Consider the following 16321-nt stretch of genomic DNA (forward strand, 5'->3'; position numbering starts at 1 on the left):
GTACTTGTGAGGTTTAGCCAGCATGGATGTATGGGAGACCGCCCGTCATTTTCGAGAAGAGCAGAGCGAAGGTCACAGAGAGAAAATGAGTGGCCCTTACGGGGATCGAACTCGCAACCTTGGCGTTATTAGCACCACGCTCTAACCAACTGAGCTAACCGGCCTCTCTCTGGCACATTTTATCCCCAATTGCTCAGAAATATCCTGGTTGCCCTAATCAGGCTGAAGAGATTAACAGCAAAGCCTAATAATGGTCTCGTCCGGGATTTGAACCTGGGACCTGTCGCACCCTAAGCGAGAATCATACCCCTAGACCAACGAGCCGAAATATACATCCTCCCTGCTGCTGTCGGATCGCAAACATTTCAGATTCCATGGCTTAAAGCACAATTTTTTGATTAAATCAACAATTAAAAGGTAGCCAGTGCAAAGTTTCCAGCACAGAGGAAATGGGGCCTCTTTTTTTGTGGTCATTGGAAATCACGCTGCAGGACCTGCACACGAATAATGAGAAGCTTACTTACAGGAGCCTGGTCTGCAACACTGGACCCAGTTGATGTTGCAGGAGCAGAGGCAGCACTTGGCTGGACAGAATGCTGTGGAGGAGACTGCAGAGGAGGCTGAGCAGGGCGCAGAGGAGGAGACTGCAGAGGAGGCTGGGCAGGGCGCAGAGGAGGAGACTGCAGAGGAGGCTGGGCAGGGCGCAGAGGAGGAGACTGCAGAGGAGGCTGGGCAGGGCGCTGCAGTCCTGTGGGTGGCTGTAGTGAGGATGGTCCTGGTGCAGAGGGACAGGGGTTGAAGGCCTTGCTGGAAAGATTGGAGTTGCTCTTTCCAGTGGACAGGAAGCTCTGCAGGCGACTGGGACACCTGGCCAGGGGTCCACAATGCTGGAGGAGCAGGATAAGGGGCAGGAGCAGGGGCAGTAGCACGAGCCGGGGCAGGAGCAGGGCCTCTCGAGCCTGCAGTGGCTGGAGAAAAAAGAAAAAACTTACCCACTTACAGGGTTTGGCTGGAGACAAAATCTTTTGTGCCAGCTGTGAAGCAAATAAATGCTTCCCCCGCGCCAACAGGGCCTACAAATTGGTCGCCAGCAGTGGCCTATTCTTAGTGGCAGTAGGTGGAGGAAGAACAGACACAGTGGCAGTGGGCACAGCATCAGTGAGGACAGATGCAGTGGGCACAGTGGTGGTGGGCACGTGGGCTGGAATAATGTTTATAATAATGTAATGAATGACACAAAAAAATACTATATTAACAACAACAAAAAAATGGTTTAAGGAGGATATAGCTTAATTAGCGGTTGGCTAATTATCTTGACAGTAGTGGCATGTTTTTTACTGTATATCATGGTAAAGTTGCAGGTTCACATGTACAGAAGAAAACGTGTGCTATTACACGCTAGCATTGGCATTATTGGCATGTTTAATTGTCCAAAAACAAACACTGTTTATGAATGAATAATGATCGATTATACAGTCGTGAAGAATAGACTTACCTGTTGCAAAGATTGCAAAGATGACGATAATAATAGCGGTCGCCGATTGGTCAAAAGTAAGCCACAGGAGCAGAGCCAGGAGAGAAACGCGATTGGTCAAAAGTAAGCCACAGGAGAGAAAGGCGATTGGTCAAAAGTAAGCCACAGGAGAGAAACACGATTGGTCAAAAGTAAGCCACAGGAGAGAACGCGATTGGTCAAAAGTAAGCCACAGCAGAGAAACACGATTGGCTCACGTGGGCTTACTTTGGGCTTACTTTGGCTCAATCGGTAGGAAGCAGCAAGCGCAAGCGAGAGGTAGCGGGATCGATGCCTGCATTCTCCAGTGCTGTCCATCCTTTTTACGCCCCCCTTCAAGGGGCACTACCTAGATGAGCTCTTGCGGCTCAGTGCTGCCGAAAATGTTTTTTCGAACGAGGTACTGCACACATTCCTGGCAAATGCAGTTCCCACCGAGATTTGAACTCGGATCTACAATTAAAAGGTAGCCAGTGATCGCGCCTCGTCTTTGTCTTTGAGAGCGATGGACACCTCCTCTCCATCATCGAGGGGAATTAGCTCAAATGGTAGAGCGCTCGCTTAGCATGCGAGAGGTAGCGGGATCGATGCCTGCATTCTGCAGTGCTGTCCATCCTTTTTATGCCCCCCTTCAAGAGGCACTACCTAGATGAGCTCTTGCGGCTCAGTGCTGCCGAAAAAGTTTTTTCGAACGAGGTACTGCACACATTCCTGGCAAAAGCTCGTCCCACCGAGATTTGAACTCGGATCGCTGGATTCAGAGCCAAGAGTGCAAACCATTACACCATGGAACCTTGGCGTGTGTCAACTTTTCCCATGAGCAGCAGAGATTTAAGTCATTGAGTCCAAAAGCACGATAGCAAGGAGCAAATGAAGCCTTTGCTTTTTAAGCCCATGTTTCCCCAATTCCGACTCTGTTTGAGATTGCCAATTTCACTGCCACGTCAGCAGTTGCGCATCACCTCTGCTTTTTCCCTCCCTTCCGCAAAGAACCTAAGAAAGTTCTACCGAGATTGGAACTTGGATCGCTGGATTCAAAGCGCTAACCATTACACCATGGAACCAACACTTCCTGATAGCTGGCTGTCTGAGAGGCAGATAGCGATGAGGCTAGGTGGAATCAGGTAGACTAAAAGAGGCGGACGTGGTTCCTCTGCCGAAACCCGGGATATAAATATCCTGGTTGCCCTAATCAGGCTGAAGAGATTAAAAGCAAAGCCTAATAATGGGCTCGTCCGGGATTTGAACCCGGGACCTCTCGCACCCTAAGCGAGAATCATACCCCTATACCAATGAGCCGAAACATACATCCTCCCTGCTGCTGCCGAGCCGCAAACATTTCAGCTTGCATGGCTTAAAGCGCAATTTTTTGATTAAATCTACAATTAAAAGGTAGCCAGTGCAAAGTTTCCAGCACAGAGGAAATGCGGCCTCTTTTTTTGTGGTCATTGGAAATCACGCTGCAGCACCTGCACACGAATAATGAGAAGCTTACTTACAGGAGCCTGGTCTGCAACACTGGACCCAGTTGATGTTGCAGGAGCAGAGGCAGCACTTGGCTGGACAGAAGGCTGTGGAGGAGACTGCAGAGGAGGCTGAACAGGGCGCAGAGGAGGAGACTGCAGAGGAGGCTGGGCAGGGCGCAGAGGAGGAGACTGCAGAGGAGGCTGGGCAGGGCGCAGAGGAGGAGACTGCAGAGGAGGCTGGGCAGGGCGCAGAGGAGGAGACTGCAGAGGAGGCTGGGCAGGGCGCTGCAGTCCTGTGGGTGGCTGTAGTGAGGATGGTCCTGGTGCAGAGGGACAGGGGTTGAAGGCCTTGCTGGAAAGATGGGAGTTGCTCTTTCCAGTGGACAGGAAGCTCTGCAGGCGACTGGGACACCTGGCCAGGGGTCCACAATGCTGGGGGAGCAGGATAAGGGGCAGGAGCAGGGGCAGTAGCACGAGCCGGGGCAGGAGCAGGGCCTCTCGAGCCTGCAGTGGCTGGAGCGTAAAAAAACACAACAAAATTATCTTATTGTTTTAGACTTTCACTGCATGACTTTCTCAGCTCTGCTGGACAGCTACTGCGATTACAAGGTTTACTACAAAGCATGTATGATTAGTAGAGAGATGACATGATGATGAAAAGATGGAAGGAAGCAGTGAAAATCATCCTGTTTTTCATCCAAGCACCATTAGAAGAAATACAAGAAGAAAAAAAGATGGGATCAGCCAAGTGTGAAGCGAAGCAGACCAAACACTACAACAGCCACTTATTCCAAGGGGAGTGGGGGAAGTGTGAGATGACAAGAATGAGCTTTAGTCAGTGATTACGATAAAAAATGAAATAAAACCTTTTACATACACCTTTAAATTATCTTTTTTCCTTTGAGGATGTTCACTCAAAGAGTGAATGTAGATTGACACCTGAGAAGTGCCATTCCTCTGTGTTGTGAAATAAAATAATATGTCATTTAAAAAATACTGTTTTGTTTTATTTGTAATTGTTTGTAAAATATTGTTTAAGATTTACATACCTTGAGGAAGTTGTTCCTCAGCTTGCGAGGCTACAGTTGCCATCTCCAGGTCATCTTCCTCCTCAAAAAAATCCATAGCAGCAGAGTCTGTAAAATAACATAAAACACTAAGCACATGTCACCAACACACTTGTATGCGTTAAGTGATACTCACCACATGTAAAGAGCTGTCTCCGGGCTGCGGACTCAGACGCAGGATGTACACGTGGTCCTGCAGCTGTTGAACACGTATTTTCGTTAGACATATATACTGCATAATATATACTGTAATGATTTTAAAGCTTGCAAATCACTTACAGGGTTTGGCTGGAGCCAAAATCTTTTGTGCCAGCTGTGAAGCAAATAAATGCTTCCCCCGCGCCAACAGGGCCTTCACATTGGTCGCCAGCAGTGGCCTGTTCTTAGTGGCAGTAGGTGGAGGAGGAACAGACACAGTGGCAGTGGGCACAGCAGCAGTGAGGACAGATGCAGTGGGCACAGTGGTGGTGGGCACGTGGGCTGGAGCCTGCCTCTTCAGCACGTATGCTTTGAAAAGGGCCATATTGGTGTTAGGCCTGGCCTTTGCCTTCTTCAGGTAGGTGATGAGAGCCTGGGCCTCCTTGCTTGGGTCCTCATACACCTCCTTCATTGACCTACCCTTAAAATCCCCAAACTCCACCATCAGACATCCAGAGTCTCCTGTCCTCTGGGCCTCCTGCAGCATGGCCTGTTTTATATGATACACCTCCACAGCCTCGCCTACCTCCCTGATCTGCGAGGTGTATCTGAGGAACAGGTGTTTGTTGTCCGACAGCGGGTTGTCCCTCTCCTCCCCCAAAATGCTGCTGACCAGATAGTAGGCATACCCCAGTGAGTTCTCCAGCAGCCACAGGAAAATCTGACCCTGGTGTTTCCCAAACTGGATCTTGCAGTGAGCCAGAACCAGGAACTGGTCTCCAGGATTCCCTCCATTCTGCCTCACAAAGGCAGTGGCCTCAGCCAGGACCTCCTCTTTACACCTGGCCCTCCCTGCCAACACGATCTTCCTCCTATTGGCCTCCTCAGTTGGCCCCATAAGGAGTCGACCCTCAGAGGTTCTTCGTAAAACCGGGTATGCATACATAATCTGAAAGGACACAGGCATAAACAGAACGTTACATAGCTGTCATATTCCAACTGAAAGTATTTTACTACAGCATTTGTTTTTTATGTAATTAATTATTATAATATTATAATAATTAATGAATATTATTATTATTATTATGAGCATAAGCATTATTGTTTTTCATACAACTGTGAATCATTTTGAATTGCCTTGTGTACAAATTGTAAAAAGTGTGATGAACTTATTAATAAGAAAATAAATAACACTTCTTGGTACAATCTTGCTGGTATCATGCCATGCTTAAATCGTTTTGTTTTGTTTAGCTTTTGTGGCAGAGATTACTAAGAAACACCAAATATAACATAAAGGCGTTTATGACAATTCATAATAATATGATCATCAAACAGATCTAAAACTTAAAATGGTATATCAAATCGTTTTGGTATATCTTTTATAACATAGTTGAGAATCATTTGTTGAAACAAAAAAACACTTGTTTTTGCCTATTCATGTCTTTTTAAATATGTATAACATAGTATTTAAAAAGATAACATAAATATGTATACTGGTGTATAACATAGTATAGTATGACATATATGAATTAAACTTTTTTTTAAAGGTTTTAGTAAAAATCTTCTTGTGCTCAAAATAATGTAATGAATGACACAAAAAAATACTAAATTAACAACAACAAAAAAAATGGTTTAAGTAGGATATAGCTTAATTAGCGGTCGGCTAATTATCTTGACAGTAGTGGCATGTTTTTTACTGTATATCATGGTAAAGTTGCAGGTTCACATGGATTCAAAGCCCAGAGTGCTAACCATTACACCATGGAACAAACATGATAGCTGATAGCTGGCTGAGAGGCAGATAGCAATGAGGCTAAGTGGAATCAGGTAGATAAGAGCTGGCGTTTGGTCAATAGACCGCCTCGACTCAGAGAGGCGGACGTGGTTCCTTTGCAGAAACCCGGGATTGAACCAGGGACCTTTAGATCTTCAGTCTAACGCTCTCCCAACTGAGCTATTTCGGCGAGCTACTTGTGCGGTTTAGCCAGCAGCCATGTCTGGGAGACCGCCAGTCATTTTCGAGAAGAGCAGAGCGAAGGTCCCAGAGAGAAAATGAGTTGCCCGTACGGGGATCGAACCCTTGACCTTGGCACTATTAGCACCACGCTCTAACCAACTGAGCTAACCGGCCTATCTCTGGCTCATTTTATCCCCAATTTCTCAGAAATATCCTGGTTGCCCTAATCAGGCTGAAGAGATTAAAAGCAAAGCCTGATAATGGGCTCGTCCGGGATTAGAACCCGGGACCTCTCGCACCCTAAGCGAGAATCATACCCCTAGACCAACGAGCCCAAACATACGTCTGCAATTAAATCTACAATTAAAAGGTAGCCAGTGCAAAGTTGCCAGCACAGAGGAAATGCGGCCTCTTTTTTGTGGTCATTGGAAATCACGCTGCAGCACATGCACACGTGCTAGGGATCACGCCTCGTCTTTGTCTTTGAGAGCGATGGACACCTCTTCTCCATCATCGAGGGGAAGTAACTCAAATGGTAGAGCGCTCGCTTAGCATGCGAGAGGTAGCGGGATCGATGCCTGCATTCTCCAGTGCTGTCAATCCTTTTTACGCCCCCCTTCAAGGGGCACTACCTAGATGAGCTCTTGCAGCTCAGTGCTGCCGAAAAAGTTTTTTCGAACGAGGTACTGCACACATTCCTGGCAAAAGCAGGTCCCACCGAGATTTGAACTCGGATCGCTGGATTCAGAGCCAAGAGTGTAAACCATTACACCATGGAACCTTGGCGTGTGTCAACTTTTCCCATGAAGAGATTAAAAGCAAAGCCTAATAATGGGCTCGTCCGGGATTTGAACCCGGGACCTCTCGCACCCTAAGCAAGAATCATACCCCTAGACCAACGAGCCGAAACATACATCCTCCGTGCTGCTGTCGGGCCGCAAACATTTCAGCTTCCATGGCTTAAAGCGCAATTTTCTTATTAAATCAACAATTAAAAGGTAGCCGGTGCAAAGTTTCCAGCACAGAGGAAATGGGGCCTCTTTTTTTGTGGTCATTGGAAATCACGCTGCAGGACCTGCACACGAATAATGAGAAGCTTACTTACAGGAGCCTGGTCTGCAACACTGGACCCAGTTGATGTTGCAGGAGCAGAGGCAGCACTTGGCTGGACAGAAGGCTGTGGAGGAGACTGCAGAGGAGGCTGAGCAGGGCGCAGAGGAGGAGACTGCAGAGGAGGCTGGGCAGAGCGCAGAGGAGGAGACTGCAGAGGAGGCTGGGCAGGGCGCAGAGGAGGAGACTGCAGAGGAGGCTGGGTAGGGTGCAGAGGAGGAGACTGCAGAGGAGGCTGGGCAGGGCGCTGCAGTCCTGTGAGTGGCTGTAGTGAGGATGGTCTTGGTGCAGAGGGACAGGTGTTGAAAGCCTTGCTGGAAAGATGGGAGTTGCTCTTTCCAGTGGACAGGAAGCTCTGCAGGCGACTGGGACACCTGGCCAGGGGTCCACAATGCTGGAGGAGCAGGATAAGGGGCAGGAGCAGGGGCAGTAGCACGAGCCGGGGCAGGAGCAGGGCCTCTCGAGCCTGCAGTGGCTGGAGAAAAAAGAAAAAACTTACCCACTTACAGGGTTTGGCTGGAGCCAAAATCTTTTGTGCCAGCTGCGAAGCAAATAAATGCTTCCCCCGCGCCAACAGGGCCTTCACATTGGTCGCCAGCAGTGGCCTGTTCTTAGTGGCAGTAGGTGGAGGAGGAACAGACACAGTGGCAGTGGGCACAGCAGCAGTGAGGACAGATGCAGTGGGCACAGTGACGGTGGGCACGTGGGCTGGAGCCTGCCTCTTCAGCACGTATGCTTTGAAAAGGGCCATATTGGTGTTAGGCCCGGCCTTTGCCTTCTTCAGGTAGGTGATGAGAGCCTGGGCCTCCTTGCTTGGGTCCTCATAAACCTCCTTTATTGACCTACCCTTAAAATTTAAAATCCCCAAACTCCACCATCAGACACCAAGAGTCTCCTGTCCTGTGGGCCTCCTGCAGCATGGCCTGTTTTTTTCTGATACACCTCTACAGCCTCGCCTACCTCCCTGATCTGCGAGGTGTATCTGAGGAACAGGTGTTTGTTGTCCGACAGCGGGTTGTCCCTCTCCTCCTCCCCCAAAATGCTGCTGACCAGATAGCAGGCATACCACAGTGAGTTCTTCAGCAGCCACAGGAACCTCTGACCCTGGTGTTTCCCAAACTGGATCTTGCAGTGAGCCAGAACCAGGAACTGGTCTCCAGGATTCCCTCCATTCTGCCTCACAAAGGCAGTGGCCTCAGCCAAGACCTCCTCTTTACACCTGGCCCTCCCTGCCAACACGATCTTCCTCCTATTGGCCTCCTCAGTTGGCCCCATAAGGAGTCGACCCTCAGAGGTTCTTCGTAAAACCGGGTATGCATACATAATCTGAAAGGACACAGGCATAAACAGAACGTTACATAGCTGTCATATTCCAACTGAAAGTATTTTACTACAGCATTTTTTTTATGTAATTAATTATTATAATATTATAATAATTAATGATTATTATTATTATGAGCATAAGCATTATTGTTTTTTATACAACTGTGAATCACTTTGAATTGCCTTGTGTACAAATTGTAAATAGTGTGATGAACTAATTAATAAGAAAATAAATAACACTTCTTGGTACAATTTTGCTGGTATCATGCCATGCTTAAATCGTTTTGTTTTGTTTAGCTTTTGTGGCAGAGATTACTAAGATACACCAAATATAACATAAAGGCGTTTATGACAATTCATAATAATATGATCATCAAACAGATCTAAAACTTAAAATGGTATATCAAATCGTTTTGGTATATCTTTTATAACATAGTTGAGAATCATTTGTTGAAACAAAAAAACACTTGTTTTTGCCTATTCATGTCTTTTTAAATATGTATAACATAGTATTTAAAAAGATAACATAAATATGTATACTGGTGTATAACATAGTATAGTATAACATATATGAATTAAACTTTTTTTTAAAAAGGTTTTAGTAAAAATCTTCTTGTGCTCAAAATAATGTAATGAATGACACAAAAAATTACTAAATTAACAACAACAAAAAAAATGGTTTAAGGAGGATATAGCTTAATTAGCGGTCGGCTAATTATCTTGACAGTAGTGACATGTTTTTTACTGTATATCATGGTAAAGTTGCAGGTTCACATGTACAGAAGAAAACGTGTGCTATTACACGCTAGCTAGCTTTATTGGCATGTTTAATTGTCTAAAAACAAACACTGTTTATGAATAAATAATGATCGATTATACAGTCGTGAAGAATAGACTTACCTGTTGCAAAGATGACGATAATTACTACTGATGACGACTACTTCCTGCTCAGCTACTGTTCGGACGCTCTCGCTTACTGCTCCGCGCTTTGCTCTATCGCTTTTATATTTCTATAATTTATCTCCTTTTATCACCTAATTTTAACTACAGCAAAACAGCACAGTGCTCAAACGCTTGGATTACTACAAGAAAAAGCAGAATTATTTTATTCGACCAGCCTCCCACTGAAAGCTTACATTCCGGGGAAGAGAAAACACAACTGCCTACATTCATAAGGATAAGAAAATGCCTCCTCTGGAATCTACTTGCTGCTCCAACTGCCACAGACTTTTACAAAGGATTGCAATTCTTGAAACAAAGTTAATTGTGGGACCACCAAACCAGACGGAACACACAACAGAGCTTCGTCATGGACGTCCTCAGCATACAGCCGGTGAGTCCCATGAATCTAGTGCTTCTCGACAGGCCATACTGAGTGTAGAGAAACAAGCCGATCGTTTTACTAATCGATGGCACAAATAGGGTGCGGGACCCAAAGGCACTCGAGACATCAGATTGTCACGAGCATCACATATTACTGCAGTAGCATCCTCTACCCCAGATACGGCTCTGACAAGGACTGCAAACACTGGTCTCCTACCACCGCCTATACATCTTGAGAACAGATTTGAAGTATTAATGAATGAGGAATCCCCAAATTTGATGAATGTGATCGCACACAGACAGAATCAGCCAGTAGCTAACACTGATGCTAACTGGGGCTCAAGGTCGAGCAGACAGCGGCACTCAGCTCACAGTGCAGCCGAGCCCAGGACTCTGATAGTGGGCGACTCCGTAATCAGAAACATTAATAGCAGGGATACAACAACGTGCTGCCTGCCACAAGCAACAACTTCTGATGTAAACAGGGAACTTCAGAACATTCTGATGAAACATAAGACTGCAAATCGACTCATCATTCATGTGGGGAAGAATGATATTCATAAAGAGCAGTCGGAACTTCTTAAAAAGGATTTCAATGAACTTTTTGAAACACTTAAAAGACTGAAAGTTCAAACATTCATCAGTGGACCACTCCCAGCAAGAGGAACAAACAGGTTTTCACGGTTGCTTGGGCTTAATACATGGCTGCAAAAAACCTGCAATATAAAAGGAGTGAACTTTATTGACAACTTCAATCTTTTCTGGAGTCAGAGGCAACTGTTTCAACAGGATGGCCACCACCCAAACAAACTTGGTTCAAGAGTGCTAAAGGACAATATCTACTTCTCCCTCCGTCATCCTTCTGCAATGTGTGCCAATCCACTCAACCTGAATGGCACACACACACCTGGATACAGTATGAATGACCACAGGATTTCACTTCAGCACCTGAATGGACATGCGGTTGACACATCACACAAGGACAGTGATAACACCACTCAGCCACAACAACCTCTGCTCACGGACACAATCTCAGCTGAGCCCTGCCCACAGAGCTCACCACAGACAGACTGTGACATACCAGCACTGCTCCAAGATACAGCACCCATAGACGACTTTCTGGAAAACAGCCAGGGAAACCAGGACAGCATATTACAGCCTCCAATAACACCAGAGCAAAAATCCCTCTCACCGGAAACATTATCACTCTCTCCAGCATCTCCACTTCTGAGGTTCTCAGAGAAAATGGAACAACTGGTGCATGCTGGAACTAGACTATCCCACTCTTTTGCTGCGAGCCCCCAGATACCAACCAAAAACGCCAGGCCCCACAACCACCAAAGCCTGCGCGCCCAGCTCGCCCTCCCCCTCCCCCTCCCCCTCCTCCTCCTCCTCCCCCTCCTCCTGTGAGAGCTCTTCGGCCTCTGCCACAGTGCCAGGGCCCACACCCTCCTCCAGCGGCTCGAGGTGAACCAAAAACCACTGATACCAGCTCTCAGTGATATGTGTCGGGTCCCCGCTATGATAACAATAACTTTCTCAAATGTTTACAGAACAAGCGGGAACCCAGTGTGCCTGTATCTTTTTCTACTGCTGTTCGATTACATGATAGAAAGTCTAAGGCCTTCAAAAGCCGTACAGCAAACCCATCTAATCTGGTGCCTATTACACGACATACCAAGATTGCTGTGGGGACAAAAAGTAAGACTGTTAAGTTAGCACTTTTAAACATCCGCTCACTTAAAAATAAATCACTTTTAGTCAACGACTTAATAACCACATACAACCTGGATTTTATGTTGCTAAATGAAACTTGGCTAGAAGAAAGTTGCAGTGCAACAGTCCTCAATGAAACAGCCCCTCCTAACTTTACTTGTATGAGTGTCTGCAGAGCTGTCAGAAGAGGCGGAGGTTTAGCTGCTCTTTATAAAGATGTCTATCAATGTAAGCAAATATCATTTGGGAATTACCCGTCTTTCGAGTATCTGGGTATTGTGTTAAAAGGTGCTCCACGCATTTTACTTATCATTGTTTACAGGCCTCCAAAATACTCTCCAGCTTTTGCTGAGAACTTAACAGAACTGTTATCAACAATTTCCTCAGAGTTTGACTGCTTTGCCATTGCTGGAGATTTTAACATTCACATAGATAATGCAGAAAACAATATGGCAAAATAAATCAAAACTGTTTTAAAAACTTTTGATCTGACTCAGCATGTACATGGACCCACACATAATCGTGGACACACTCTAGATTTACTTATCAGTAAGGGTCTAAACATTTCATCAATTGTTATTAAGGATGTAGCACTGTCTGATCATTTTTGTATTTTCTTTGATATATTGATCTCTCCTGCCATTGAAGCTAGATCTGTGTCTGTCAAGAAGAGATGCTTAAATGAGAACACTAGTGTACTATTTATGAAGGCTATATCTTTAACACCAAGCATATCTGCTGACTCTGTTGATTTTCTCCTTGATTCTTTTAACTCAAAAGTTAAGAGTGTAATTGATGATATTGCTCCTGTGAAAGTCAGGAAGAAGAGTGGCAGACAAAAAGCACCTTGGAGAAACTCAACAGCAGTGCAAAATATGAAAAGACAATGCAGAAAAGCAGAGGGCATGTGGCGGAAGACAAAACTTGTAGTCCATTATAACATCTACAAAGACAGCATGCTTTCAATATGGAACTAAGCAAAGCTAGACAGACTTTTTTCTCGAATATTATAAACAGCAATATAAACAACACGCGCACTCTTTTTGCTACTGTAGAGAGACTGACAACCCCCCCAAGCCAGATTCCCAGTGAAATGCTCTCATACCCCTTTTCCACCAACAAGAACCGGGTGCTGGTTCAGAGCCAGAGCCAGAGCTGGTTCGGAGTTGGTTCAACTGATAAGCTTACTAAGAACCGGTTTGCCTTTCCACCGGCTAGAGAGCCACAACAGAGCCAGCTCTTACGTCACTGCATACGTCTCATCTTTCCCAGCAACGTTAGCGCGGTGGCGCTAAACACAAACACACCAATAAACAATGGCGGACGTTGCTTTGCTACTGATGTTCATGGCTTTGCGGACCTACATCGGCATCCAAACACGGCGGATCCAACGTGTTCGCGTGGCTCGCCTTTATTTGTACAGACGGAGATTACAAGCGAGAGTAACGGTATGTACATAACATTTATTTTTAACAATAAGATGCCGACTTTAGTCTGAGATTTATATTTTAGCCTCAGCATGTTGCTAACCTCCTAGCATCGATTTTGCTGATAATCGATCACATTGCAGTTAAATTAAAATGTATTAAGCATAGGTTGAATAAGGTTTCCGACGCTGTTTTGTGAAATCTCGTATGTATGTGTGACGCAAACGCAAAAACCACTCACAGTAATAAAACTAAAACTAGATAATCTGCAGAAAAATGTGTCCACTGTCAGTGTTGTTTTATTATATGCTATATTATGTTTTTTTATTAGTATTACTGCAGCTGTAATGTGTAACGTTAGCCTATTAAAAATGTCCAAATTTAGATTTATACATGGTTTTCACTGGACAAGAAGGCTATGAAAATAAGTTGTCTGAAAAGACAATGTATGACCCTAAAAAGACTGGGAAAAAACCTTATAAATAAAGTAGCCCTGTCTTTTAAGTGGTACTTATAGATGAATTAATAAACGCTTCACTGCTACAGCTCAACTGTTTTTATAGTATTTATACTACACTGTATTCTTGATAGAAAATATACATAAACCCTATTGCCCATAAATGAAACTTATATATAGCCTACAGTATATATATTTATATATTTTTTTTTATCTTTACAGGCAATCTTGCAGCTGTAGGCAAGGCGGAGGCCACCTGTAATGTGGGCATACCCACGATCTGGCCACAGGTGGGAAACAATTGTTCCGGATTTCACCCCGTTACAATTCATGCAGAATTTCCGTGTATCCCCAGAATCGTTTGAGTACATCTGCAGTCAGGTCAAGCATGCTGTGGGGAGAAGGAACACAAACTACCGTTTGTGTGTCCCAATCCGAAAGCGTGTGGCAATTGCCATCTGGAAACTGGCCACGGGTGGTGAATACAGGACAATCAGCCATCTTTTTGGGGTAGGCCTCAGCACTGTATTTAATTGTGTTCAGGAATTCTGCAACACAGTCATCAAGGTGCTCCTTCCCATCCACATAAGATTTCCTGATGCTGAAAAGTTGTTAGAAATGGCCACTTTCTTTAATAATCGTTGGAGAGTTCCACAGTGTGTGGGTGCAATTGATGGCAGCCACATTCCAATAATTGCACCAGAGGACTATCCACGAGACTATTTCAATCGTAAAGGCTGGCATTCTATTGTTCTGCAAGCAGTTGTGGATGGCAAAGGTCTTTTCTGGGATGTTTGTGTTGGCTATCCAGGGAGTGTGCATGACGCCCGAGTGCTACGACAGTCACATTTGTGGGAGGCCCTAAGTGACGGGGAATTACTTGGGCAAAACAAAGTGACCATCTCTGGCTGTGATGTTGGACATTACCTGATCGGTGATCCGGCATACCCCATGCAGAATTGGCTCATGAAGCCCTTTTCCGACACTGGCAGACTGACCCCTGAACAGCACACCTACAATTACAGGCTGAGCAGTGTACGATCGGTTGTGGAGATGTCTTTTGGGAGATTAAAAGGACGATGGAGGTGCCTCCTAAAAAGAAATGACTGCAAGCTGGAGCTGAGCAAGAGGATTGCACTGACCTGCTGTGTGCTCCATAACATTTGTGAGGAACATGGTGATAATTTCACTGAAGAGCACCCAGACAGGACTCTAAACATTGAGCCTCCTGTTCAGACATTACCTGAGCGTGCAAACACCGAAGGGGCTGACATCAGAGCTGCATTAATGATGCATTTTAACGGAGGGAATGAGTGATTCTTTGAATAGACCAATGCCATATTTTTGTAACACTGCCGTTTGTGTTTGAGGACATCTGCACTTCCATAAATTGTATTATATTCTCATCCATTGAATAAACCCTATTATCTCTAAAACGATGCATTTTGTGAATAATTTCATAAGCCATTTTATTGCCCTGTAAACACCTACTTGACTAATGTCTGGCCAGGAGAACTGCTCAATTCTTGCTTTATGGTCCTCAATCAATGACCCTTTCACACTTCTGACCGGCATGAGACAGTCTTTTGTCTTAATTCAACCATTATAGCCTTTATTCAGGCGTTATGGCTTGCCATCAGCTCCACTTCAAGCCCACTATCCACCTATTATCTGAAGCCTTTCTAGAAAACAAACCAAATATTGTAAATTCTTGTAACAAATTATATTGTGAAATAGATATAGCTCCTGCCCGACAGGTGGTTAGAGCTACAATTAGCACCAAACTACTTAACACAATTTAAAATATTAATATTACCCTTTTCCTCAATTCACTTTAAACCACCAAGTTTTTATTAACTTCCAATCATGAACTAATTTGGATTTTATTCATATTTAATGTTGAAATGTTATAGAATTGTATATGCAGCTAATCGCTTCACCTGATTAACATGTTTAATATACACATGTATGAAAATACAACAAATCGCATTTTTTTTAAACCACAAACCATACACGATATTTGCCTAAATGTTAAAGAAACTGAACCAGACATTTGTATTAATAAACATGTTTATTTAAACAAAAACAACAATACAAATCTTTATAAAACTGTGAAAATGTAAAGTGCAGTAAGTGAAAAAAATTGTAAATAGTTATTTTAAATAAATTAAAAATTGACATAAAAAGCAGCAACCAAAAATACTGTGGTGGTATATTTGCAATCATTTTTGCACTTGTGCCTCCATTACGGCCACCATGCGCCCCATGAGTCCAAGCAGAGACTGTGTGTCCGCTCTCATGTCCTGACGCAAGGCATCATCCATTTCTTTGCTGTGCTGCAAAAACCTCTCATCTGCCCTTTCCAAATATTGCACCAGTTCTGAGGTACTGTCTCTCTTCCTTTTTCCTGTGTACAACAATAATAGCAGATGACAGATCATCAATGTGTTGTCATAGCATTGCAAATAATGGTTTTCTGCAGGGAATTACGAGTATGCATCTGCTATATTAGTTATATAAAAAATATGTATAGCATCATACTACATCACTATCACTTCAGATTTTGCTCATGTCCATAAAAAAGCATCAACATTATATTGTATATAGCTAAAGGTAATGTCAGATTGACTTTATATTCTATTTTAAACTTTTTAAAAGTATTTTCTAGACTTTTGCTTTTTGTCTAAGGTAATAAAATGTAATTGTTACATATCAAAGTATTTTGTATTGCTGTTCATTAAGTTAAAGGGTTAGTTCACCTAGGGTGAACTATCACTTTAAATGAAGGAAAAATTTAAACATTTCAGTACCTGATAATATATAG

The 16321-nt window shown here is 44.2% G+C and overlaps 2 protein-coding genes and 5 non-coding genes across 7 annotated transcripts in view; 1 reads left to right on the top strand and 6 right to left on the bottom strand.

Annotated features, from left to right (window-relative positions):
• Window positions 1–90: 90 nt before the first annotated feature.
• trnai-aau (transfer RNA isoleucine (anticodon AAU)) lies at window positions 91–164 on the bottom strand. Its single transcript has one exon. It is a non-coding gene; the product is annotated as a tRNA-Ile (tRNA).
• Window positions 165–2740: 2576 nt separating this feature from the next.
• On the bottom strand, window positions 2741–2812 carry trnap-agg (transfer RNA proline (anticodon AGG)). Its single transcript has one exon. It is a non-coding gene; the product is annotated as a tRNA-Pro (tRNA).
• A 3263-nt stretch (window positions 2813–6075) lies between these two features.
• On the bottom strand, window positions 6076–6148 carry trnaf-gaa (transfer RNA phenylalanine (anticodon GAA)). The gene has a single exon. It is a non-coding gene; the product is annotated as a tRNA-Phe (tRNA).
• Window positions 6149–6403: 255 nt separating this feature from the next.
• On the bottom strand, window positions 6404–6475 carry trnap-agg (transfer RNA proline (anticodon AGG)). The gene has a single exon. It is a non-coding gene; the product is annotated as a tRNA-Pro (tRNA).
• A 499-nt stretch (window positions 6476–6974) lies between these two features.
• On the bottom strand, window positions 6975–7046 carry trnap-agg (transfer RNA proline (anticodon AGG)). Its single transcript has one exon. It is a non-coding gene; the product is annotated as a tRNA-Pro (tRNA).
• Window positions 7047–13827: 6781 nt separating this feature from the next.
• LOC143742413 (uncharacterized) lies at window positions 13828–14814 on the top strand. Its single transcript, XM_077235263.1, has one exon. The coding sequence runs from the start codon at window positions 13828–13830 to the stop codon at window positions 14812–14814; it is 987 nt and encodes a 328-aa protein (XP_077091378.1).
• A 735-nt stretch (window positions 14815–15549) lies between these two features.
• Window positions 15550–16321, bottom strand: part of LOC143741621 (uncharacterized) — a 399552-nt gene continuing 398780 nt past the window's right edge. Inside the window, exon 7 of the mRNA XM_077233886.1 lies at window positions 15550–15904. Within this exon, the coding sequence (XP_077090001.1) occupies window positions 15720–15904 (185 nt within the window). The 3' untranslated portion in view covers window positions 15550–15719. The remainder of the gene's footprint in view (window positions 15905–16321) is intronic.

Source organism: Siphateles boraxobius, unplaced genomic scaffold (genome assembly GCF_051911475.1).
Source record: "Siphateles boraxobius isolate OS27281-9 unplaced genomic scaffold, OSU_SipBor_1 19, whole genome shotgun sequence".
Classification (NCBI taxonomy): Eukaryota; Metazoa; Chordata; class Actinopteri; order Cypriniformes; family Leuciscidae; genus Siphateles; species Siphateles boraxobius.